The following is a 21,475-nucleotide window of genomic DNA, read 5'->3' as shown; positions in this document are numbered from 1 at the left end:
AGACAGGCAGATCACACCTGGGTAGATCGTCGCAATGTTGCCTTTCCCCAGAACAGACAAAATTGGACTCTCGCATGGGACCGCCCCACATGGATTAGTAGGTGTGGATACGGGGAACTCTAATTGCACGACACCATTCCTTCAAGCCTCAGCTGGAGGTTGCCGAAAAGCCAACCTTGCAATGGCATGTGGACGGCTTTTCACCGAGGCATAGTCTGGCTTCCCCACGAGGACACAGGTGCGCCAAGATCTGGGGAATTGGGGTAGTGGCGACGGATTGGAGGGGTGGGAGCGGACGATGCTGCTGTAGATGACGAATGCTCCGTTGCTCACCACTATGCGATCCATCTCATCTCGGTGTGATTCGGATAGAGCAGCCTCTACACATTAGTCGCCGCCGTTGAGACACTATATCGAGCGGATGCGCGGGCTCGTATATGCAGCCCGTTGCCCGGCATCAAGATGGCTAGGCGGCATGTCGTCACTGAAGCCAGGCACCAGATGGATCCCTTGAGCCCTGAATCGCCAGGTGATCTGCTTTCATTTCACTCAGGAAATTACTGCTGAATTATCTCGGGAGCTCACAGGCTTCCGATGGGTATCAATGTTGTCTGTTCTGTTGTCTCCGTTTGCCCGAGATCGTCTAGAAAGGAGCACTTGCACATCCTCTCACAATTGGACGCAAGGCCGTATCCCTCCCCCCTTCCGTGTCCTCGGATAGCATCACTTGAGACTTTTGTGCAAAATGTGAAACTTGGCACGAGGTGTGTCCGTAAGCCGTTCTTGCCCAACAGGAATCGGAATCGCGAACGGCGATTGACCGGGACGCCATGGGCACATCCAGTGTGTTCTGTAGCAGTCTGATGCACACTCGGTCAAGCCGATTACTTGAACAAGCGACGGCCACGGGTCTTCACACCGAATCTCTCAACGCCGCTGCTCTGTTGCAAGTGCCACAGACCCAGCGCGCCGACGTTGCCGCCTTCTGCTCCTGACCTGTACCGTCTCCATGCCTCGCGCACGTGATCTGGACGTAGAGCACCTCTGGGCGGCTCCTTCGGTTTGACCTTAGGATGTGTCGCTCTAGGTCTACCGTCCTCAGGCTCGTCCCAGTGCTCTTCTTCTTCGTAGGGCCACGGGGGAAAGGAGACACCCTCTTCGGCTTGAGGCTCGCCCGACTTTTCTATCCACTCTGATTGCACCCTCCGTGATTCCTCGATGATATCGCCCACGAAGACCTTGGCAACCGACTGCATAGCTTTGGTGACATTCGCCGGCACGGATTGCGAGACGGCCGCATTGACGATCTGTTATAGACATAATCAGTGGTCGCTCCACCAGCGAGAGAGTTGTTAGAATAGGAAATAATCGATAGATGCTCACCCTTTTCACGACGCTCTCGGTCAACTTTGCAGCGTGCCACATCTCGTAACGCTCCGTCTGGTCCTTATCCATCTGTTGAACCAGCATGAAGCGCAACTTCTTCTCTTCTTCGCGCTCCTCCCTGCTTCTCTCGAACTGCGCCACTCCCATCTTGGTCTTGATGTCCTTGTCGTCCTCTTCCTCATCATCTGCACCGTCGTCTCCAACGGCGCTCGCTGCGCCCCTGCCAGCTCCACTCCTGCCACTAGCCACCGTGTTGGCCCTGCCTCCGACAACGCTGGGCGTTCCCTCCTTCTCTGCAGCCTCACGAGCCTTCTCAGCCTTGCTCTTACGACCGCGCTTCTTCTTCACGGGCGCACTGACGGAGACAGCGGAACCGGAAACCATGCTAACGTTGTCGTTGTCGAAGCCCACGCTGGGAGATCGAGCAGCGAAGGGAGACTCGTCGGGTGGGAAGGAGGTCTGTCGGAGTGGATGGGCGGAGCCAATTGAGGTGACAGACATCGTGGAGGGCTTCCTACGCTTTATGGAGGGCGAGGGGCCACCGTCACCGGCCGAGCGCTTCTTGGATGAGCCTGTGCCATTTGCGATAGTGTTGATGTTCGGGAGCTGGGAGTTCGATGGATAGGGAGGAGAGTGCGCAGGAGGAGATGTTTGGCTTTGGTACGGTGGTGAGCTCATGTTGACAACGTAATGTGGACGGGTTTGCGACGTATGTCGACGCTAGAGTGAAGATAAAAAGCCAGGCCCTTGCAAATAAACGGATCGACCAGCAGTCGTTGGATTCAAGGACTTAAAGATGTGGTGATGAGCAAAGCAGGCCGCGATGGGGAAGGCCTTTGGAGTGGATGCGAAAAGGTGACGTTCGGGCTGGGGATGTTGAAGACGAATCGACAAACCGACGGCCCACTGCTGCAGCACCCCCGGACAGCTAGAAGCAGCTCCACCGGCCTGATAAGATAAGGACTGACTAGAGCTGGCCCCGCCTGCAGGGACCCTGACAAGCTCCCCCGACCGCGGCGGCCAGCAACGGCCCACACAGGCACGGGGAATTCGGCGAGAGTCATTGTCAGTCAGCCATCGCAGCAAATTTGCCTGGGCATGCGATGATTTAGACCATTTCTTCTTATCCTAGGTCAGCTGCATCGGAGGCCGAACAATCCTTCGACGCAGACTCGACTTGTTCTTGAAGCCCTTAATTAACTCACATGGGGCTTCAGATTGTCTTTGTACACAATTGATTGCCAATTGAGAAATCCCACATGCTTGACTAACACCTTTTTTTTCTTTTCGTTCTCGGAAACCTTCTCACCTACACGAAAGCAATTGGCCCACGAATATATATATTCTCCACATAGACTGTCACACAGGCGGCCAGCAGACGTCGAAGGTACTCTCATGCCATCCACGGAAAACATGGACACAGCAAGCATCACAAGCTCGTCCTCTGGCGGGCGGCGCAACAAGCACCACTCGAGCGAGGAAAGATCGAGCAGCAAGAAGCGCAAACACCACAAGGTCAACGGCGCCAACGAGCGACGAGACAGCATCAGCGCCCCCGCGCGGGACCCCCGAGATATCCCCGACCGCCCCAAGAAGAAGAAGTCCAAGAAGTCCCCGGCGCACACCACCACCGACGCAACTGGCGCCTCCACAACCACAACCACCGGCGCCGCCGCCGCCGCAGCCAGCGGGACGGTGACGCGGTCACCGAGCCCGGTGATCGACTTCGACGGGCTGTCGCGGCCCAGCTCGGGCACGCGCGAGCGGCTGGAGGAGACCAAGGAGCAGGCGGACAAGCGGCTGGCGCGCATGTGCGGCGCCGTGCGGACCATACTCGAGTGCGTGGGCGAGGACGCCGACCGCGAGGGCCTGCTGGCCACGCCAGAGCGCTACGCCAAGGCCATGCTGTTCTTCACCAAGGGCTACCAGCAGAACGTGCGCGACATCGTCAACGGCGCCATCTTCGAGGAGGGCCACAACGAGATGGTGATCGTCAAGGACATCGAGGTGTTCAGCATGTGCGAGCACCACCTGGTGCCGTTCACCGGAAAGGTAGGCCTATCAGATCTCCCGAGGCGCGGGTCTTACTGCTCTTCAGAAGTCTTGGACTAATCCTATTGGTAGATGCATATCGGCTATATACCCAATCAGTCCGTCATTGGTATCTCGAAACTGCCCCGTATCGCAGAGCTGTTCGCCCGCCGGCTGCAGATCCAAGAGCGGCTAACTAAGGAGGTCGCCAACGCCATCATGGAGGTTCTCAAGCCCCAGGGTGTCGCGGTTGTCATGGAGTCGAGCCATCTGTGCATGGTGATGAGGGGTGTCGAGAAGACGAGCACGAGCACCATCACGAGCTGCGTCCTTGGGTGCTTCGAGCGCAAGGAGAAGACGAGGAACGAGTTCCTGAACCTGATCAGTGTCAACCGCCGGGCCTAATAGACTAATGCGGTGGTCTTTGGAGAGGTATTCGGAAGATGGCAGTGGGCTTCTTTCCCTCTTCTTCTATGTCTCATGATATACGGCGTGTACGAGACGGCTGGTTTCAGTGGAGAGGCTGAATGATCAACTCATTACAAGGAGCGGCAACGCGTCAAAAACGCTCGCTTTTCATCATCGAGCATGTCTGGTTTTGCATACGAATCTCGGCGTTTTGGGAGAACTCGGAGAGAGGGCGGTAGATTGGCGCAAAAATGGCATTCATCATGCCCGCCATTTGGTATTCAACATCAAAGCATTACTTGGGAATGGAGTCAGCTAGCTATGTGCAAAATTGGCGTTGTGGGCTCAACTCCTCGAATAGTTCTTCAAGGTATAATGTAGCATCGAAATGCTATCTAGGACCAATTATTGCAGTTTGCATACATCATCTGACTCCCACCAATGCCTCGCTCGTGATATAAACTGTCCAGTGATGCCAGCACGCCGTCCGGGCCATGACTTTCTCGTCACATAAACTCATCACGACACCCTCCTAACCTCCGTACCCAGCGCCCCGTTGTCAACCGCCTCGACCCTATGCCTCACAACCCTCCAAATCTCCTCAGCAACCTCCTCGACGCTCTTCCCAGCATCAACAACATCGAGGTCCTCCTCCTCCTCCTGGAACGGGCACCCGCCGACCTCCCCCCTCTTCAGGCCCCAGAACAGCTCGCGCACGCGCCGCTGCATCTCAACAGTCTCGTACCTCTCCTCGCCGAACCCGCCGCGCTCGCGCGCCTTCTCCTCCGACAGGTCCAGGAACAGCACGGCGTCGGGCCGGGGGAGCCCGGCCTCGGGGGCGCGCGCCCAGGGCAGCCCCAGCGACGGGTTGCCCTTCGCCGCGCTGTACACCATCCCCGAGTAGTAGTAGCGGTCGCAGACGACGGTGACGCCCTGTGCGAGCAGGGAGGTGATGGTCGGCGCGGCCTCCCACCTGTTTGCTGTGAAGAGGAGGTGGATTGACTGGTCTGGGAGGGTGGCGGAGGAGGAGAGGTATTGGTTTATTATCTGGCCTGTCGGCGTTGTGCGGTCTGGGAGGATGTTAGTATATCGACCACACCTGAGCCGAGAAAGGCTTGCATTTAAGCCGGCGAGATGACGGCAGGACGTGTAGAGTAGGAGTAAGACTGGACCACTTGCGATGGACAGACAAGCCTTGCTCACTTGAGCTGCCTCAGTCACTAACTAACCGAGGCCATGAACCTTCCAACGACCCCTTGGGGACAGTGCTTCTGGCCCGTGTTCTGTCCACCCCTAAAGCCTCATATACCAGCCATCCATCCCTCGTCGCATCATCCAGCCCACCAAAAAACAGATGAGAAACTCACCAGGAAACCTCATAAGCTGGACCCTCCTCCCCGCCTCGATGAACCGGCTCTGCAGCAGCTTGACCTGCGTCGTCTTGCCGCTTCTGTCCATGCCCTCGAGCACGACGAACGCGCCGCGCGCCACGTTGGGACCCGCGTCTTGCGCCTCAGGCGCTGAAGGGACCGCGGCCTCGCCGACGGCGCTGATCGCAGGGGTGGCGGACGACGAAGGAGGCGCGCCCGATGAGGAAGCTGCTGCTGCTGCTGCTGCTGCTGCCAGGGCAGGGTCATTCGTCGAGGCCATGATGAGACTGCGAAGAAGAGATTAAAAAACCCAAAAAGTGTCAAAAACAAGAGAATTGGGTTTCTGCCAACCCTGCAAGCTGGCTGGATGTCGATAGTGTAGATCAAGGAGACTGGTGAGTTAGACCCGTACCCGGGTACTTGTTAAGGTTCAGACTTCAGATCTTAGCTTCGTGTGCGGGTCGATCATCTCGGCGGATATTTTCTGGCGCTCACAGCCTGTTGCTAATAATCACTGCCATTCATTCGGGACAAATCACACGCGTTCATCGTTCAGCTCAAGGCTCGCAATGCATTCCCTGCCGTTTCTCATAACACGTCTCACTGTGGGTCCGTTCTTGAGCAAGGACAGATGTTTTGCCGGGCCTGACGCCTGAAAATTCGAGGCCGGGTCTCACGATACACTTCAACTCGCTGCATGAATCTGAACAGTGTCTTCTATTACCATTTACAATAGCATGAGCTCTTTACGGACTCGCTGTCAAAGGAGCGTTCATTGGCGCGTGTCCACACCTCAACCACGCGATACGCCTTGAACCGTCCTCCTACCTTGACCAATCCGACCAGCCATCCATCCATATCCGTTGACCCAGTACCGCAGAACCCCGCAAGCAAAGAATCGAGATGAAACATCAATCAAGCGCTTGAAATACCACCTGGCCAAGCCATGTACTCCTACGGCTTCTCCCCTGGCCTTATCCTGTAACTCCTGAAACACAACGTATGCAAGCAAAAGAGGAACAAGCAGGAGATGGTGAGTACTCAGCCCTCATCACCAAAGTCCTCGCCTGTTTCTGAGGCAGGAGAAGCAGGCATCGGGCTGGGTGATCGCGCACCGTCGCCCTCTTCCTTAGCGCTGGAGCTTTCCCATAGATCGAAGCTCTCACCTGTGCCCTCTACAGGCTGGAGGGTCGCCAGCTGGACCAGCTCTTCTGAATCTTCTGGCTCAGCGGCTGCCTCCATGCTGGCCTTGGTCTCGAGACTCAGCTCCTGGGCAACATCCTCCTCTCGACGCTTCTCTGACTGCTCCCCATCCACTACTGTGCCGTCGTCCTCGTCCTCTGGGACAATGAAAACAGATGTGGGATCACAGCCCTCGGCGTAAAAGTCTTCCACGTTCAGATCACCAAGGGCTGTGCGGGGTTTCTCATACTCCATGCCGCCTTCACTGATTGCGGTCGCTCTACGGGCCGAGGTTTGAGAAATGTCATCAGCGGGTGGGACGTTCTCCTTGCCCCGTCCCTCAGCCTTCTCCCTCCCCAACTTCTGCTGGCACTCCTCATCGCTGCTAATATCAAGCCGACATGTGCTGTGCTGCAGAAGGTTGGTCATCTCCTGTTCAGGGGTGTCCTCATGAATGTCGAATTCCCACGAAGATTTCACATTCAAGCCATAGAAATCATCGGAATTCGACAGGGATAGGGACGATGATGTAGCGGAGCTGGCTTTGGTAGAGGATGGCGTTCGCGCGGCATAGCTTGGGACCGTACCCTTGATGGCAGCCTCGAGAGAGAATGGTGTCGACGACAGGCTGAATGTTGGTGGGTCAATTCGAGTGAAGGTTCCTGTTCGGCGTCTGTTGAGGATACCGATGCGCTTGTTGCCACGAGTTGGCGAGCGGCCTGCTGGTGCGGACATGGGAGAGCTTGGGCCGCGAGCAAGACTACTGAGCTTCCTGGCCGGCGATTTTGGGTTCAAAATGGACCGCACGCGTGGCGATGCACCGCCCTTGAGAGGGCTGCTGAAGACTGAAGCAGAGATGCCATCCTTACTGCTGGGTAACGCCGAAGTAGAAGAGGATTTGGTGATGATGAATGTTGGTGGCTTGAAGAAGTCCTTGCTAGCCCCATCCGAGGTGCTGCCCTTTGACCGTTTGGAGAAGAGGAGCGCCGGGTCGACATTCTCGAAATCATCGACGTTGAGAAAGTCGGCGGCCTTGCGCTTTCCAGGAGATGATAATGGGATGGCTGTTGATTCGTTAGCACTGTTTCACTATCCCGTACTACGGTGGCAGCATAGTACAACGAGACCAGCCCAGTCGCAGAGCTCACTGAACACACAAGCCAAAGGACGAGGCTCAGTGACAAAGAAGGCAGGCAGCTCTTGCGAAAAACTTACAGGCTTGCTGGTTTCTCGCGCTTGTCAGGCTCTGAAGTCGTGTCCCGTCAAGGGGCGCGAACGGCTGGCGGGTGACAGCTGCCATTGTGGCAGAGAAAAGAGCCGGGGATCGCCGACCGACAAACAAACAAACACGGTCGGGCACGTCAGACGAGCTTGGAGCTGGAGCCTGTTACTAGGCCGATGCACGATCCGATGGGGATCTTGAAGTTACGGATCCCAGCCCAATGAATATCGAATAGGGTTTGGGGGTCGGAGCGTCAAGCTGCAGATTGCCTGATGTGCTTGACAGGTCGAAGATTGAGGGGTGGAATTGTGCTCCTCGCCGGCGGTGTGGAGCCAATGAGAGGGGATCAACTTCTGGCCGGTGAAAAGCGACTCGGCCGCGATTGTGGAGCCGCAACTAGGAGCTCTCTTTCCAATATCTTCCAACCAAGATAAAAATGGTTGAATTCGATCGGGTTGGAATGGAATCCAAAACTAGGATTGAAAAAGAGGAGAAGAGGGGGGAAAGCCACGGGTAGAGAGAGAGGTGGAAAGGTGTGGGCGGGTATTGTCTTATTACACCAAGTTGCTGGCGTGCGGCTTGCCGTGTGGTACTTGGGAAGGGGTGGTGGTGCTGGATCGGCGCGAGTTGACTGGAGAGGTCTCAAGAGGGGGGGTGGCCGAAGTCGACGAGGCCAGGTACGGTTAATGCTTCATGCGATGTGCTGCGCCAGCAGCCGGGACTAGTCGTACGGTAGTATTCGGAGATTGGGACTGGTACAAGGTGACAGGCAGCGGTAGTAGTAATGGTGTGCGACCAGTGGTCTTCGTCCTGTCTCGCAGGTGTTGAGACGGCGGCTGTCGAGGTCAAGAGCCTGATAGGGCGAGAGGATTATTCCTGCTTCTGGTGCGCTATTAGACCGGCATACTCCTTGTCATGCCCAGGGCCGAGAAGCTGGATTCAGAGGCACACCACAATTGATTCTCTGGGAACGTGGCCCAGGGAATTCAATTGGCGATAAGGTTGGGTAGGGTAGGTTGGTTGGCTGGGTGGGAGAGGTGAGTTGAGGTGGGTGCGGTGAGCGCGAAGGAGGGAAGAGATGGAAGTGAAGGCTTGATTGGGTCGAAGGGGGGGTGTGATCGGGGGGAGGGATCAATGTTGCGCGACAAGGAGGAGGAAGCTTGGGGCAGCAGGTTGGAAGGAAGCTGGCAGCTTGGGTGGGGTACGAGAGGATCTGCCCTGCTGCTGCACTCCAGCATCCAGCGCCCAGCACGCAGCACGCAGCAGCTGGGGGCTGCACACTTACCGAATAAGCAGGCGATGGGCCAGTTACAGTGCTGCAACTGATGGGCCGAGATGGATCTCGTGGAGTTCTGGAGTTCGTGGAGTTCCCGGGACCTGACCTGGTTTGTGCCGGGGTGGGAGATTGACAAAACTGGGAGAAGGGAAGGCAATCCTGGCCGAGTGACGCGAACTTTCGTGATTGAACCGATCGCGTAAAGTGGAAAATGGCCAGCTGGAGGGATTCAAGGAGAAGTGCGTGACGAAACGCCTTAACGGGCAGAATGAGGCGCAGATTGGTCTGTTTTGGGGTGGAACAAATGCAGGAGACAATCAGACAATGCAGGGAGGACGCCCAGGCGGCTGATTGACTGATTGATTGATTGAACGGCTGACAAGTTGGCGTCTAGGAAGTGAGGGAGAGGCGCGGGAAAGGATCGATGAGGAGGGGCAGCTCAATAGAGAATGAACGGATGGATGAATGGACGTGGATGGATGATCGCCGCTCAGCCCGTTGATATCCGGACCAGCAACCCCAAGCCTCGTATGAGAAGAGTCGCAGATTGTCTAGAAGCTGTCTAGTTTGCTTCTCTAGAACATGCAGTTCTGACGACGCCAACACAAGATCAGAAAGAGAGAGAGAGAGATGTCTAGAAGGGGGAACAGATCAGACTGGGAATGGCAGTCACCTCCTCGTCGAGTTGTACTGTCTGACCGGGTGGGAACAAGATGCAGAAGCCAGCTGCAGGGGCAGAAAGCCATCTGCTACATACCTGTGGTAGACTACTGCTGCTGCTGCTGCGTAGGTGCTGCGCATATCGTGCTGTGTGCTGTACACGTCTGCAGCTGCGAAAGGTGGGGATTGGTCATGTTTCAAGTGAGACGTATGAATGAGCAGCCAATCATCACGTCTGAGCTCAGCCACGGGAGGGGGCAAGTCGCGAGGTACCGCGTCGAGGACCTGACAAGTTCGCGCTACCGTGCCTTTTCTTCTTCTTCTCCTTCCAAGCTTCCTTCCGAACGAGTGGGCCCACTAGTCTGCTAACCCAGCAAAACCGGGAGGGAGGGGGTCAAAGAGCTTGCATACTGTCATGGGTGCTTCTTCCTCCTCGGATCCGATGCAATGGCAATCTTAGATGGCTTTATTCCTTTTTGCCTTCGGCTTCCACTCCCCCTACCTATCCACAATCTGCACTGCTAACAGTAGACTGGCACTTGGTGGAGTCACAAGTCCCGTGGCGGGATGCGACTCCAACAAGCTGCCGACAATTCTACCAATTTTGGACCTATCCAGCCTACAAGTACCCAGAAGCATGGTACGCCGTCTGCGCATATTGGTTCAACAGGCCGACTCATTTAGCTTTTCAACGTCCGGTCCTCAGACCTGGCCGAGTCAGACCAATCGTCCTGGGCCGCCCACTCCTGACGCGCTGTCAGGCCGTCAAATCTGGCCTGGCCTCCCCTGCGGGCCACCTTCGACACGCTTCTGGACGACCAATGCGCACTGTTTCTCTCTGTGTCCCAGCCTCCCATTATTTCGGGACGCAGCATGACGCAATCTATAAGACAGGATGTGCAGTAACGACGGTTAACTCACGCATTATTATGCCAACTGGCCCTATCGATGAGGTCGATGGCTTGCCCGGCGATAATGAACGTCGCCACTGAAAAGCTGAACGGGTGATGCAAGTGCGTCCCATGGCCATGTACTGGGAATGAGGGTTGAAACACACGAATAGACTGTCGCCACTTGATAGGTGATATCGGACCGGTCGATGGTGCTGTTGCAGAAGTGGCCATCTAGCGATTGCCAGCCTGGCTAGTGCTGGTGCTTGGATTCTAGGTAGACGTTGCCATCCCTCGACCCGTTCGATTTGGACTCCTCGGCATCCGGCCTGAGCTGCTCATCACTGGTACGCGCCGCTCAGTCCTCGCCTTTTCTGAATGCCCACTCGCAGTGCGATCATGTGGAAGCATTTGCTGACCCAATGGCTGCGTCCGAGTACCCAGCCCCGTGGCGGATTCTGAGGCGGAATAACAGCGGCTTCAACGAAAGTCAGACCTCTTGTAGTGCCGCCCAGGTCACCTTACTTGGTCTTCAATTCAGTCCATATCTATGGTGTCGCCTGCCCCGCCGCATCAATGCAAATACATCCACTCTCACAACACTAGGGGCCACTCCTTGTTGTACTCTTGCGTCCATCGGCCAGCACGTCGCGCTTCTAAAAAAAAAAAATTTATCTACTTGAGGTAGAGATCTCGAAGCGATATTATTGGCCTAACTTAGGTAGGCTTGAAAACGATGTGTCTATATGTTACATTTTATTCTATATGCTTAAATCAGTGCTTCCGGCGTCTCAAGCGGCTTCCGAGCTACCATCAAGAACATTGGCGTGAATAACCTCTCCTTGCCTCCCAGCACCAAGGCCTCTGCCGCCTTGGATAAGCTATCGCCCGTTTTCTTCGTCCCAGGTGGCGCTAGCCTCAATGTCTCGAGGGCGGCCATGAAGTTATGCGCAGCCCAACGGCCCCACCGTGTCATCCTGATGGTCCCAACCAGATCACCAACGGTGTTCGCATACCTCCAGCCGGCGCCGTCGAGAGGCCAGTACCATGGTGCCGGATCCGACCCCTCTGCGCCCTCTTGGAAACGTTCAGCAAGGTCCTCCGCCTCGACGAGCTCGAATCCCGCGGCTTTGATCGCACGCAGTGCCTCCTCGGCCTTGACCATATTAGCAATCCCGTCGCCCTGCTCGATATCGAGGCGAATCTGGCCGTGGTGAACATTATCGTTGTCATATGCGTCTGTCATAACCCACTCGTACACCCCGAACACACCACCCGGCTTCAGCACCTTGAAAATCTGGCTGTACACACCCTCGAGGCTGGGCGCATGCACCGTCGCCTCGATGGCATACACCGCGTCGAAGGTGCCCTCGTCGAACGGCAGGTCCATGAAGTCCCCTTGGATGAAGCGACAATTGCCCGCCAGGCCATCTTGCTCTGCGTAGCGCGCCGCACGCTGCACCTGGTACTCGTTGATGGTAATACCCGTGACGTACGCGCCCGTGAACTTTGCAATCTCCCGCGCTGGGCCGCCCACGCCGCATCCCACGTCCAACACCTTCTGCCCCTTGCGGATGCCGATGCTGTGTGCGAGGTAGTGCTCGTGCCGTGCGATGGCGGCGTTGAAGGCCTCGCGCGCGCCGAACCGGCAGAAGTGGAAGGACTGGCACCACCCGTACTCGTAGAAGTCCGTGGCGAGGTTGTAGTACTGCCGGGTCAGGCTGGCGTAGTCTTTTGTGCGTGCCTGTGATAAGAATCTTAGTGCCTGCGCGTAGTGCTGGGGGGAGACTTGCCAGCGGGACTGGGACTCACTGCTCTGTCGGCCTCTGTCTCGCTCTTTGCCTCCTTGTTGTCCCAGTGTTGGAAGTACTCGCTCACTGCCGCCTGCTGCGCTTCCTTGTCCTTTTTCAGCATGGCTGAGAAGCCCTCGTGTGTGGTGGCTGTCTTCTTGTGCATAATGTTTTCGAAGGTCATCTCCCTCGCAAGGGCAACCTCTTGTCCGGACACCATTTTGTTGACGATTAAAGCGGGTGGGGTTTCCTATATTATCTGAAGTATTATGAGAATTCAAAAATGAGAATGATTATTTGTTTGTCTGTGCTGTCAGACAGATACCAATATGTCGAAGAGTTTCGATTTATTGCGCTTGAGGATTTTGATTTCCAACATATCACAGCCAGCTCATGGCCGTATTTAAGAATCGGTGCGTTGATATCGTGAATCCGAATACTGAGCGCTTCGTGTAAGTCGACGCGAATACGCTTACTAGCCGGATTGCGACGCGAATACGAATGCGCGCGGTTAGGAGGCTAATTGCACTGAATCCTTTGGGAGCCGTCCTAGAGCCATCTCAACATAGACAAGTGAATATTCATGGCTTTTTTAATGAATTGTGGGATTTGTTAGGTGCCGTAAAAAACATCACCCTCGCAAAATTGGCTGCAGCTTGGTAGCTTGTGACGAACACGGAGACAGAAAAAGGGGATGCGCAATTGTCAAGGAAGACCGGCCGTTGACCGTTGGAGCTGACTTCAAGAATGCGTCAAGGCTAACGCAGATTGAATGAATCATTGTCCCTGGTAACAAAGTTCAACCTCATAGCATACAATTTGGCTCAGTGTCTCATGATATAGGTCGGCGCTGAGATGCTATGTGTGCAATAATACAATTTTGATCAGAAATTCATCCAGGAATACATCTAAGTTTATCTGCAGCTTCTCGGAACATGCGACCCATCCACAGGGACCTTGATACTCATGCCAAATGATCAACAAGGAGTCTATCTATTTCCGTTCTAGCCACCAACAGCAATAGCCTTCCCGAAGAGTTTCTCCCGCTTCATACAAACCGCAGCAATCAGCATCACGCACCCAGCGACAGGCACTAGCACGAAGGCCATCTGCATCGCCTCCGTGACAGCCACCAGCGCTTTCTCCCGCAGCTCCCCCTCCAGTTCTTTGAACAGGTCGCTCTGTGCACCTGCCACCGCGCCTCGGATCTCTTGCTGGGTGAAGCCGTTCCCAGCCAAGGCCCGAGACAGGTTCTTGATTGCCGTCGACTGGTATATCTGGCCCGAGATGGCGAGCGCGATCACCTGCCCTCCAATCTGCGACACATTCTGCATGCTGAGTGCGGCGCCTGCATCTTCGGGCTTCGTGGTCAGCGTGGCGACCGTGTAGCCGGTCACCATGGACAGGCCGCTGCCGACGGCGACGAGCACCGACAAGCCGTAGATAGTCCCGGTCCCTGACTTTGGGTCAAGATAGACCATGAGTGGGCCGCCACCGGCTACCAGAAAGACACCGGCTATCACGTAGAGTGCCATGTAGACCTTTATGAAATGAAGAAATGACCCCGAAACGAGGTTCACCGTAACAGCGATCACAACAAATGGCAGGAGACGCACGGCCGCCATGAGGGCTTCGTCGTTGTTGACAAATTGGAAGTAGATGGGGAGGTAATACACGACGACAAACAGGGTCGTGGTACCGGCTGCTGTCACCACGTACAGGAGGACTTGCGTCTTGTCGCGTAGTAGATGGCCCGGGAAGGCTCGCCGGGCTGGAGTCGTGAAGACTGCGAAGTACTGTTGCAGAACGTATGTGGCCAGCAGTACACCAAACACAACGAACATGGCGATGGTGCGTCCGTCGTTCCATGGCCACTGGCCACCGGCCATTGTGAAAGCTAAGAGGAAGCTGACCCAAACTCCGGCACCGAGGAGCAAGCCAACAAAATCGATAGGAGCCAGCCGGGCTCGGATGCTAACGCCTTGAACGGGATTGATGGATGGGAGGTAGAACAGGAAGGCTGGGGCCGAGACAGCACCTATGACCAAATTGATGTAAAATGCCCAGCGCCAGGTCGCCGCCGAGTCGGAAAATGCACCGCCAATAAGGGGTCCCAGGACAGCTCCAAGGCCCCAAAAGGCCCCTATGAGGGACATGTAAAAACCGCGTTCCTTCTCCTCGGTCATCACTACATAGTACTGCAGTGAGCCGAGGTAGATACCGCTGCCTCCAGCGCCGGCAATGACACGACCGACTATCAGGGCGTTCACTAAGACACTGTCAGTAGGGTACTCTGTGATGAGAGACAGAAATAATGTAACAATGTGTGGCCGCACGAGCACCTGTGGTAGAAACTTTTGTGAAGCTCGTTGTGCGTTTTCCATCCAGGGTACCGTAGAAAAAGAACTAGCACCATTGACAAGGACAAAACTTACTATTGGGCGCGGCACCGCAAAGAGCAGAGCCAGCCTCAAAAAGCATCACAGTTACAATGAAGACCCATTTAATGTTGAAGGAGTTGTAAAGAGTGCCCAGCAAGAGAATGACACAAACAGAACCCAACGGGAAGCCTGCTCCAATCCAGGCCAGCTGGTCGACCTGACCGAAGTCCTCTGTCACAGGGCCTTGGACATCTGCTGCGATCGTTGTATCGAGGCCGTACAGGAAGCATGTGACGTACAGCGAGATGCAGATGATGAGCCAGCGGAAGCCGCGAATTGTTCTTTTCTTTTCCTCTGGCTCAGATTCCGTGCTGGATTCTCCATGAGGTAGCTCCTGCCGCCCTTCGGACTTTTCAGAATCAAGCCCCTCAATGTTGGCCTCCGGACCTGGATCATCATTGGGATTTATTCCGAACATGTCGTTGACCAGTATCGAATGTGTGGTGAGATAAAATGAACTATTTCCAAGAACACGTTTGCAATCCTCACCGAAAGAATTACATGTGGCACGATAAGTTTCGCCTGGAATGCATGCCTTTCGTCTAGCCGAATTGTTTGCCTCGATGATATTTGTGATTAAGATGACTCCCTATGAATGTTTCACAGCCAGGGGGAAACTATTTTCCCTTGATTATCAACTTTCATCTGGGCAGAGAAATGTAACGTGTCGCACGGTCCCCAACGCCCGTGTTCGAAAGTACTTTAAGTCAGGCTTAGATGTTACATTGCTTCTTCACGATTTGTTCCACAATTTCCGGCCTTTGAGACGATTGTTGATTCGCATGCAGAATTCCAAAGGACGTTTTCTCATCGCCCATTCCACCCGGCATCAAGCAGGCTATTTCGCTGGCCATAATATTCCAGACCTTGAAAAGGTTAGATCGATAGATACCGTGGATACCTCGTTGGGAGTGGCTCGAAGAGAAAGGAGTTGTTGTCAGGGATGACTTGCAGGATTACCAATCGGCAGATTATCAATCACCAAATTACCAAGCAACGGCTTACCTAGAGAGGAAATCCTGAGGGTTATCGTCAGCTGCCCTCCATGGAATGAACGATGCTCAGTGAGGGCACTTCAAACTTTTCAGATGGGTCTGTCACCAATCGGCTGCCGTACTAGAGTAAAAGGCTAGCTGGTGTGATACTATCGCATCATTTATACCCATCATCCCCTTTAGCCCGCCATAGGGACGACGGAACATCCAGGTAAAGTTGCAATTAATTCTGGTCTATTATCATTTAAGCTTAAAAATTTCCGAAAGTATAAATTGGGCTGATAGTGCATCGGATGGAGCGCTGGCCGCATGTACATGAAGATAGGAGTTTAGTAGCTTCGGCCCCTGAATTCTATCAGACCGAGTTTTAGGGAAATATATGCGAATTCTGTCATGCGTCGAGCAGGATTGTGATTAATAAATGGTCATCTATTCGAGTAGCTAGAGAGCACACTCAACAAGATCTTTCAAGTATTTACAGCTCTGTTTCTCCCTATCATTTCTCATTGTACATGGGAAGCGATAATTACCCTCTCCGCTCTTTCTCCTCCTTTCTAGCCTTTGCTTTTGCCCGGGCTAAACTGATACTCTTCCTATTCCGTGAGGGAATCTCGTACTTCGTTTCCCTATCCAGCTGATGCCGCTCCCAAAAGTCATGCATTGTCATCTCGCGCTTCATCCTGTTCTTTTGCCTCTTTACTTCAAGTGCTTCCCGTTTGCGATGCATCTTGAGCCTACCAATTCTTGTGCGTGGTCTGTTCTCGTTCTTTTTCCAGAAAGCTGCCATTTGCTTCTTCCACCACCGCCTGGCCCGGTTCCTGGTCCTTCGAATTCTCTTGCTCAATGACTTGAAAGCTTTCCTTACAGACGTGCTCCAGGCCACGAACAGTGCCATTATGATTAAAAGTGCCGAGGCTGGCAGTGCGATTGACCCGATCGTGCGGAGGCGAATATTATTACCCCCGCCCCATTCGTGCGTGTTCATGCCGAAGAGACTGGTGAAGAATGAGAGGGGAAGGAATATTACAGTGAAGACCGTGAAGATCATCACGGAGCGGTTCTGGGCGCTGGCGAGGTCGGCCTGCTGCCGGGACAGGCGCACTTCGTCTATTTGGGCCTGGCGCTGAACCGTCTCGAGCAGCTTGTCGAAGTCGTGTCGGGTTGCCTGTACGCGCAGAATCATATCTTTTGCCTGAGCACGGTAAGACTTGAGCTTGTTTAGGGCCTCCTGTAGGTACACCCTCCCGTTATTGGTGAGAGGGGTTCCAAACAAGGGGAAAGTGCCTGTGCTGTTGTTCTCCGGGGGACTGTTGACAGGATTGCCCCATACAGGGGGCGGAGGTGGGCTGGTAGGCGGAGAACTGACGGTGCTGCTACCGCTGTAGATGGCAAGCATCTGGTTGATTTGATCCTCCTGCTCCCCAAATAAATGGTTGAGGGTAGACAGCTCATCTTCGATATCTCGGAGCTCTAGAAGGGCCGAGGTGTTGTCGCGGTTCTCCTTTTCCGCCTTTTCGTCTTCTCTCTTATGTCGTGCCCGGATGGAAGACGAGTTGAGCTTCAGATCGTCTTCCTCACCGTATCTGTTCCTGAAACCTGTAGTGCGGAAGCGCTTCAACGACGATGTCATTTTCTCCGTCAGAACACTAATCGCTTCTTCGAAAATTCTAAATATTTCTAGATCTGGGTGTGACGACCGATCCATCAGGGCTGAAACTGCGTAAAGGACTGTCAGGGCCGCCAGATCGAGAGCATTTTCGCATGGGCGGGGGAGTTCGTCGTTGATTTCGTTGAAAACGCTGTCGCGGAGGTCCGCTTGCTGATGCAATGGACCCTCCATTGGGCTGCCTTCCCTGGACGGATAGAAAGTGACCAAGGTTTCTTACAACATATGTCAGTCAGGGGTTGAAATTTTAGGAAAACAGGAGTTGAAGGACTTACTGGTATCCGCTGCCCATAACCATAACTGATCCACCATCAAAACGTTACCATCCAGGACATCATCTTCTGGTTTGGCATCTAGCTCGTCCTCATTGCTTTCACTTTCTGAATCTAAATGCTCCTGGTCATCATCATCGTCATCTCCAAAGCCAGCAGCGTCGCCTCGGTCGTACTGTGTGAGCACCCTTTCATCGCCTCTCAGCACGGGGCCAAGCGACGCCACAGCTGGTTTTGCATTAAGAATTACCCTCTCCTTGGTCATTTTGTACAACATCTGATCATCGTCCCTAGCTCGTGTGTCGTGGAGAGAAGGATAGCGGTACTGGTCAAGGGTCCGTCGACAATTAAAGGGCGGGTCATACCCCAAATATCCCCAGATGACCCGAGATTCAAGCGATGTATCCTTTGCGACCTCCGGAGGGACTGGTCTGGTGCGGCCTTGGGCCGCTCGTCTTTTGATTATGTCACGCCGTTTTACCAACATCTTGTATGAGTCGAAATGCAAGAAGGGAAAGTAAAGATAGAGACAGCCCTGACGAGGCGATGAACTGTCGTTACGTTGAAGGCCTCGGCCACTGGCAGCTGTTTGCCCAAAGAGCATCGATGGCTGTTTTGCCTTGAGAGACACATACCCACAAGCTGGCTTCAAGAAGCAAGCGTGGTGCTGAGCATGACGACCCCTCTCATGCCTCGAAGTCCAATTCTCTGAAGAGAATAGTTCAGAATAATCCTGTCTGTCCTTTAAAGATATTGTATCGAAGACTTTCTTCACCCACACAGGGTTGTTGAATGGCGTGTGGATCCAGACAAATTTGCGCGTCTTGCTGCTAGGTTTTGAAACGGCTGAGACTACTCTCATGTCCTGGATGAATGTGGTTTCGCTTCCCCTACGTTCTCTCCCTGTAGGGCTCGTTGGTCTCAAATATTGGCGTACTGTTCGCTGGCTTGAGCCGCGACGTATAGGTTGAGGCCTTACGTACGCTGCGCCAAATGACATCTGAGATACGAGAGTCTCGCTCCCAGTTGTGGATCGGCTCATAGATGAAATTTCGTCTTCATGTCGAGGTAAAGTGAGTCCGGGGCCAGTGATTCCTGTGTCTTGGAGAAGGGAGCCATTACGAACAGAACCTGGCCCTGGAGATGACTGGGAGTCTGGGGGACCATCGCCACCATTTGCTGCCCTGGATGCCGTTGGTTCTGGAATGAGGGAATTTCGTTTCGGCGACCCGGTAGATTTTGGGTCTGCTGGTGTACTCGAGCTTCCAGAGGATACAACTGTCACTGATGGGCGTCGTGTCTTTTTCCGGGCCTCTTCCCCACCGGTAAGAGCTTTGGCAGGCGAGAGCAGAGATTGAGCTCTGCCTTTTTGGCCGACGAACTGTGTGTCCTGAGGGTCATGTTGAGACTCTGACCGGATATCATTAAGCCTTTTCTCGAGTAGCCCGTCTGGGCCTTCCTCCCAAAATGCCTCCAATGAGTGGTCCTTGGTTGAAAAAAGGCGAACGCTGGTGTCACCAGGGGTCTCATTTGCCAAGCCAGTTTCATAGAAGCCGTGAACCTCGATCATGACCCTTTGCTCCAGCCTCAAAGGAACATGGGTGGTGTTTTGGTTAAGCGACTCTGCCTTTTGAATTGCAATGCCAAGGTCCAACAAGTACAGTCTCAGGGTCTGTGCATTTTTCATCCCAAATGATGCGCAGTTCGCATGGCTGCTTTGCAATGCATACACCTTTTCATGCCTGACTCCAAGGATGGCTGACCGCATGGATGTGATAGGGGCTTTGAACGGTATATCTGTTAGCCCAGTAATTCCAATTCTTGAAAGCTCAGAGTCCTCTGTTTCATGGAAACTCCAAACTTGGAACTCGCTTGACAGCTGCTTGAAGTCGTCGTCTATTTTGAGAAGTGGTGGGTGATCGGGTGTCAACTCGCCCCTTAGCTTGGTTGTCAACGGCCGAGGGAGGTGGAGTAGCTGCTGAATGCTCATGCCGAAGTCGCCAATAGACAGGTAGCTGGATCCTCGGTGGGGAGTAGCGAAGAAAGTTACGCCGTAACAGTCTTCGAGGATGGGACGATATCTGGCACTGCGGCTGGCTTGCGTCAACGCCAACTTGACTACTAGTCCGCCGATGCTATGGCAGATGAAGAAAAAAGGCCTTCTTGCGATTTTTCCTGCTGTTTCTGTACATAGTGTGTGAAGCAGATCGTCCGCCATAGTTTTTAAACTCCTGCTTTCCGTCAAGTCTCCATGATCGTAGGTCAAGACTCTGGCTGTGTTGGCCTCATTTCTTATTCCACTTCGTGCCCATGATGCTGTAGATTTGGTGTCTTTATTCAGGCCGGGCGACAAAGGCGTAATGGCTGTGAGTTTTGTTATTGCCTTTTGCTCGTTCCACTTCGCCACCTTGCTATGATGAAGAGTTGGTAATCTCCTGAAGAAATCCCTCGCCAGAGGCTCGCGCATCCACGTCTCATGAGGATCAGCCCCAGGACACGGAACCAAGACCACACTTTCAATCAAGTCAGTCAAGTACATTGCCAACAGAAGAATCGAACTTACTCCACATTTGTCTCATTATGGGACTTTCCGCCAATTGCACCATCTCTGGCTACAAACCGAGGTTTTCTGAACTGCCCATCTTGCGTCGCGCCGGGGGCAAGCAGACCATCTGTTGTTGGCGTACTCGAGCCCTCATGGCTACGCGGACCGGACCCTGGGTTGAGCTGAAAGGACGCGGAGCGGGACAAGTCGGGGCTATCGCTTTGCAAATTGATCTGCGGGATACTGCTCAGCTCCACCACCACTTGCCCCGGGTCGCCTGCTACCGGCCTATGGTCGACATCGGCTGTCGCCATTTCGAGAAGAATGGAGCCGGAGCGCAAGGCGATGTTTGAACATTGCAAGCTTCATGGCTCTGTATTATCAAAAAGCTTGAATTTTTCTTGGACTGAAATAGAAACATGAGTACCGCACCTGGCGAGGCTCTGCTCAGGATGGGTGGCGTCATGTGGTATCTAATATCCGTCTTTACATATTTGCGCCGGTGCACGCTAATGTATGCAGCTGGCCGCCATGCACGCACACTCGGTTTCGTGCATGTAACCTTTCGGCTCAAGTCTCAGCCTCTGGCAATGGATAACAGAAAATTGCCGCCCCGCTGGCGAAGGATTCGTCAGTGGCTGCCAGAATCGGGACTGGTAAGCAGCCCTGGCAGTCTAGAACCGGTCTTACTTTCCCCTCGCGATGCCATGCCCGAGCGAGCTGGACTGTGTGGGTGCATGGGTCGCAACCTGTATCGTAAAAGTCGTCGACTTCTGGATCGGAGAAATTTTCAGCTTCCATATTGGAATAGCTGTGGGTTTGGCCCCCTTTCCTACTGACACGGTACTGTGCCGCACGCGTGCATAAGCTGAATGCCTGGATGGATGACACAAACGATCGACACGGAACTGGACTTGCCACTACGTTGCTCACTAGGTAAGCAGGCACGAAAGACGCACGGTCGAAAGAGGATGGAACGTTGTTATACCAATTTGAGGATCATTGAAGTTGTGCGCGATTGAGTCTTGGAGGTCGCCGAAGATAGGATCCATTCCTCACAATGAGCAGACTTGACTAGCCAATCGTACTCTGCCTAAATGATCCCTGCTAATCTCATGTCGAGATGTGCTTTAGCTTAGGAGAGGGAGCTACGGCCATGTCAGCCGTTGTGAAAGCCATTCGTAGAATCATTGAAAGCATGCTTTGTATGATTTGATACACGATGAAATTATTCTTGAAACAAAGTACATGAACAAACAAATCATACTGGAGGCAGAGCGTCATAGAATCGTGGGTGCCTTCAAATTTTGCCCAGCTCCTTCCATAGGCAGAATGTGAAGT

The 21,475-nt window shown here is 54.0% G+C and overlaps 7 protein-coding genes across 7 annotated transcripts; 1 reads left to right on the top strand and 6 right to left on the bottom strand.

The window, feature by feature from the left end:
- Positions 1-884: 884 nt before the first annotated feature.
- On the bottom strand, positions 885-2,064 carry J7T55_004608 (uncharacterized protein; the record flags this gene model as incomplete). The annotated part of the gene is made up of 2 exons (XM_053130316.1): positions 885-1,307; positions 1,384-2,064. The coding sequence occupies 2 exons, from the start codon at positions 2,062-2,064 to the stop codon at positions 885-887; spliced, it is 1,104 nt and encodes a 367-aa protein (XP_052991536.1).
- A 735-nt stretch (positions 2,065-2,799) lies between these two features.
- Positions 2,800-3,822, top strand: J7T55_004607 (gtp cyclohydrolase 1; the record flags this gene model as incomplete). The annotated part of the gene is made up of 2 exons (XM_053130315.1): positions 2,800-3,438; positions 3,511-3,822. 2 exons carry the CDS (start codon positions 2,800-2,802, stop codon positions 3,820-3,822), a joined length of 951 nt encoding a protein of 316 aa, XP_052991535.1.
- Positions 3,823-4,344: 522 nt separating this feature from the next.
- J7T55_004606 (thymidylate kinase) lies at positions 4,345-5,475 on the bottom strand (the record flags this gene model as incomplete). Its single annotated transcript, XM_053130314.1, has 2 exons — positions 4,345-4,895; positions 5,193-5,475. The coding sequence occupies 2 exons, from the start codon at positions 5,473-5,475 to the stop codon at positions 4,345-4,347; spliced, it is 834 nt and encodes a 277-aa protein (XP_052991534.1).
- Positions 5,476-6,236: 761 nt separating this feature from the next.
- Positions 6,237-7,677, bottom strand: J7T55_004605 (uncharacterized protein; the record flags this gene model as incomplete). Its single annotated transcript, XM_053130313.1, has 2 exons — positions 6,237-7,441; positions 7,593-7,677. 2 exons carry the CDS (start codon positions 7,675-7,677, stop codon positions 6,237-6,239), a joined length of 1,290 nt encoding a protein of 429 aa, XP_052991533.1.
- A 3,517-nt stretch (positions 7,678-11,194) lies between these two features.
- J7T55_004604 (sterol 24-C-methyltransferase) lies at positions 11,195-12,435 on the bottom strand (the record flags this gene model as incomplete). Its single annotated transcript, XM_053130311.1, has 2 exons — positions 11,195-12,169; positions 12,238-12,435. 2 exons carry the CDS (start codon positions 12,433-12,435, stop codon positions 11,195-11,197), a joined length of 1,173 nt encoding a protein of 390 aa, XP_052991532.1.
- A 784-nt stretch (positions 12,436-13,219) lies between these two features.
- J7T55_004603 (HC-toxin efflux carrier TOXA) lies at positions 13,220-15,074 on the bottom strand (the record flags this gene model as incomplete). Its single annotated transcript, XM_053130310.1, has 2 exons — positions 13,220-14,484; positions 14,651-15,074. The coding sequence occupies 2 exons, from the start codon at positions 15,072-15,074 to the stop codon at positions 13,220-13,222; spliced, it is 1,689 nt and encodes a 562-aa protein (XP_052991531.1).
- A 1,103-nt stretch (positions 15,075-16,177) lies between these two features.
- Positions 16,178-20,448, bottom strand: J7T55_004602 (uncharacterized protein; the record flags this gene model as incomplete). The annotated part of the gene is made up of 5 exons (XM_053130309.1): positions 16,178-17,532; positions 17,593-18,419; positions 18,573-19,724; positions 19,941-20,102; positions 20,153-20,448. The coding sequence occupies 5 exons, from the start codon at positions 20,446-20,448 to the stop codon at positions 16,178-16,180; spliced, it is 3,792 nt and encodes a 1,263-aa protein (XP_052991530.1).
- Positions 20,449-21,475: the final 1,027 nt, after the last annotated feature.

The sequence above is a fragment of the Diaporthe amygdali genome, assembly GCF_026229845.1.
Source record: "Diaporthe amygdali strain CAA958 chromosome Unknown NODE_22_length_803717_cov_65_427750, whole genome shotgun sequence".
Taxonomy (NCBI): domain Eukaryota; kingdom Fungi; phylum Ascomycota; class Sordariomycetes; order Diaporthales; family Diaporthaceae; genus Diaporthe; species Diaporthe amygdali.
Note: the sequence above shows the minus strand (reverse complement) of the source record. Positions and strands in the feature narration are given on the sequence as shown.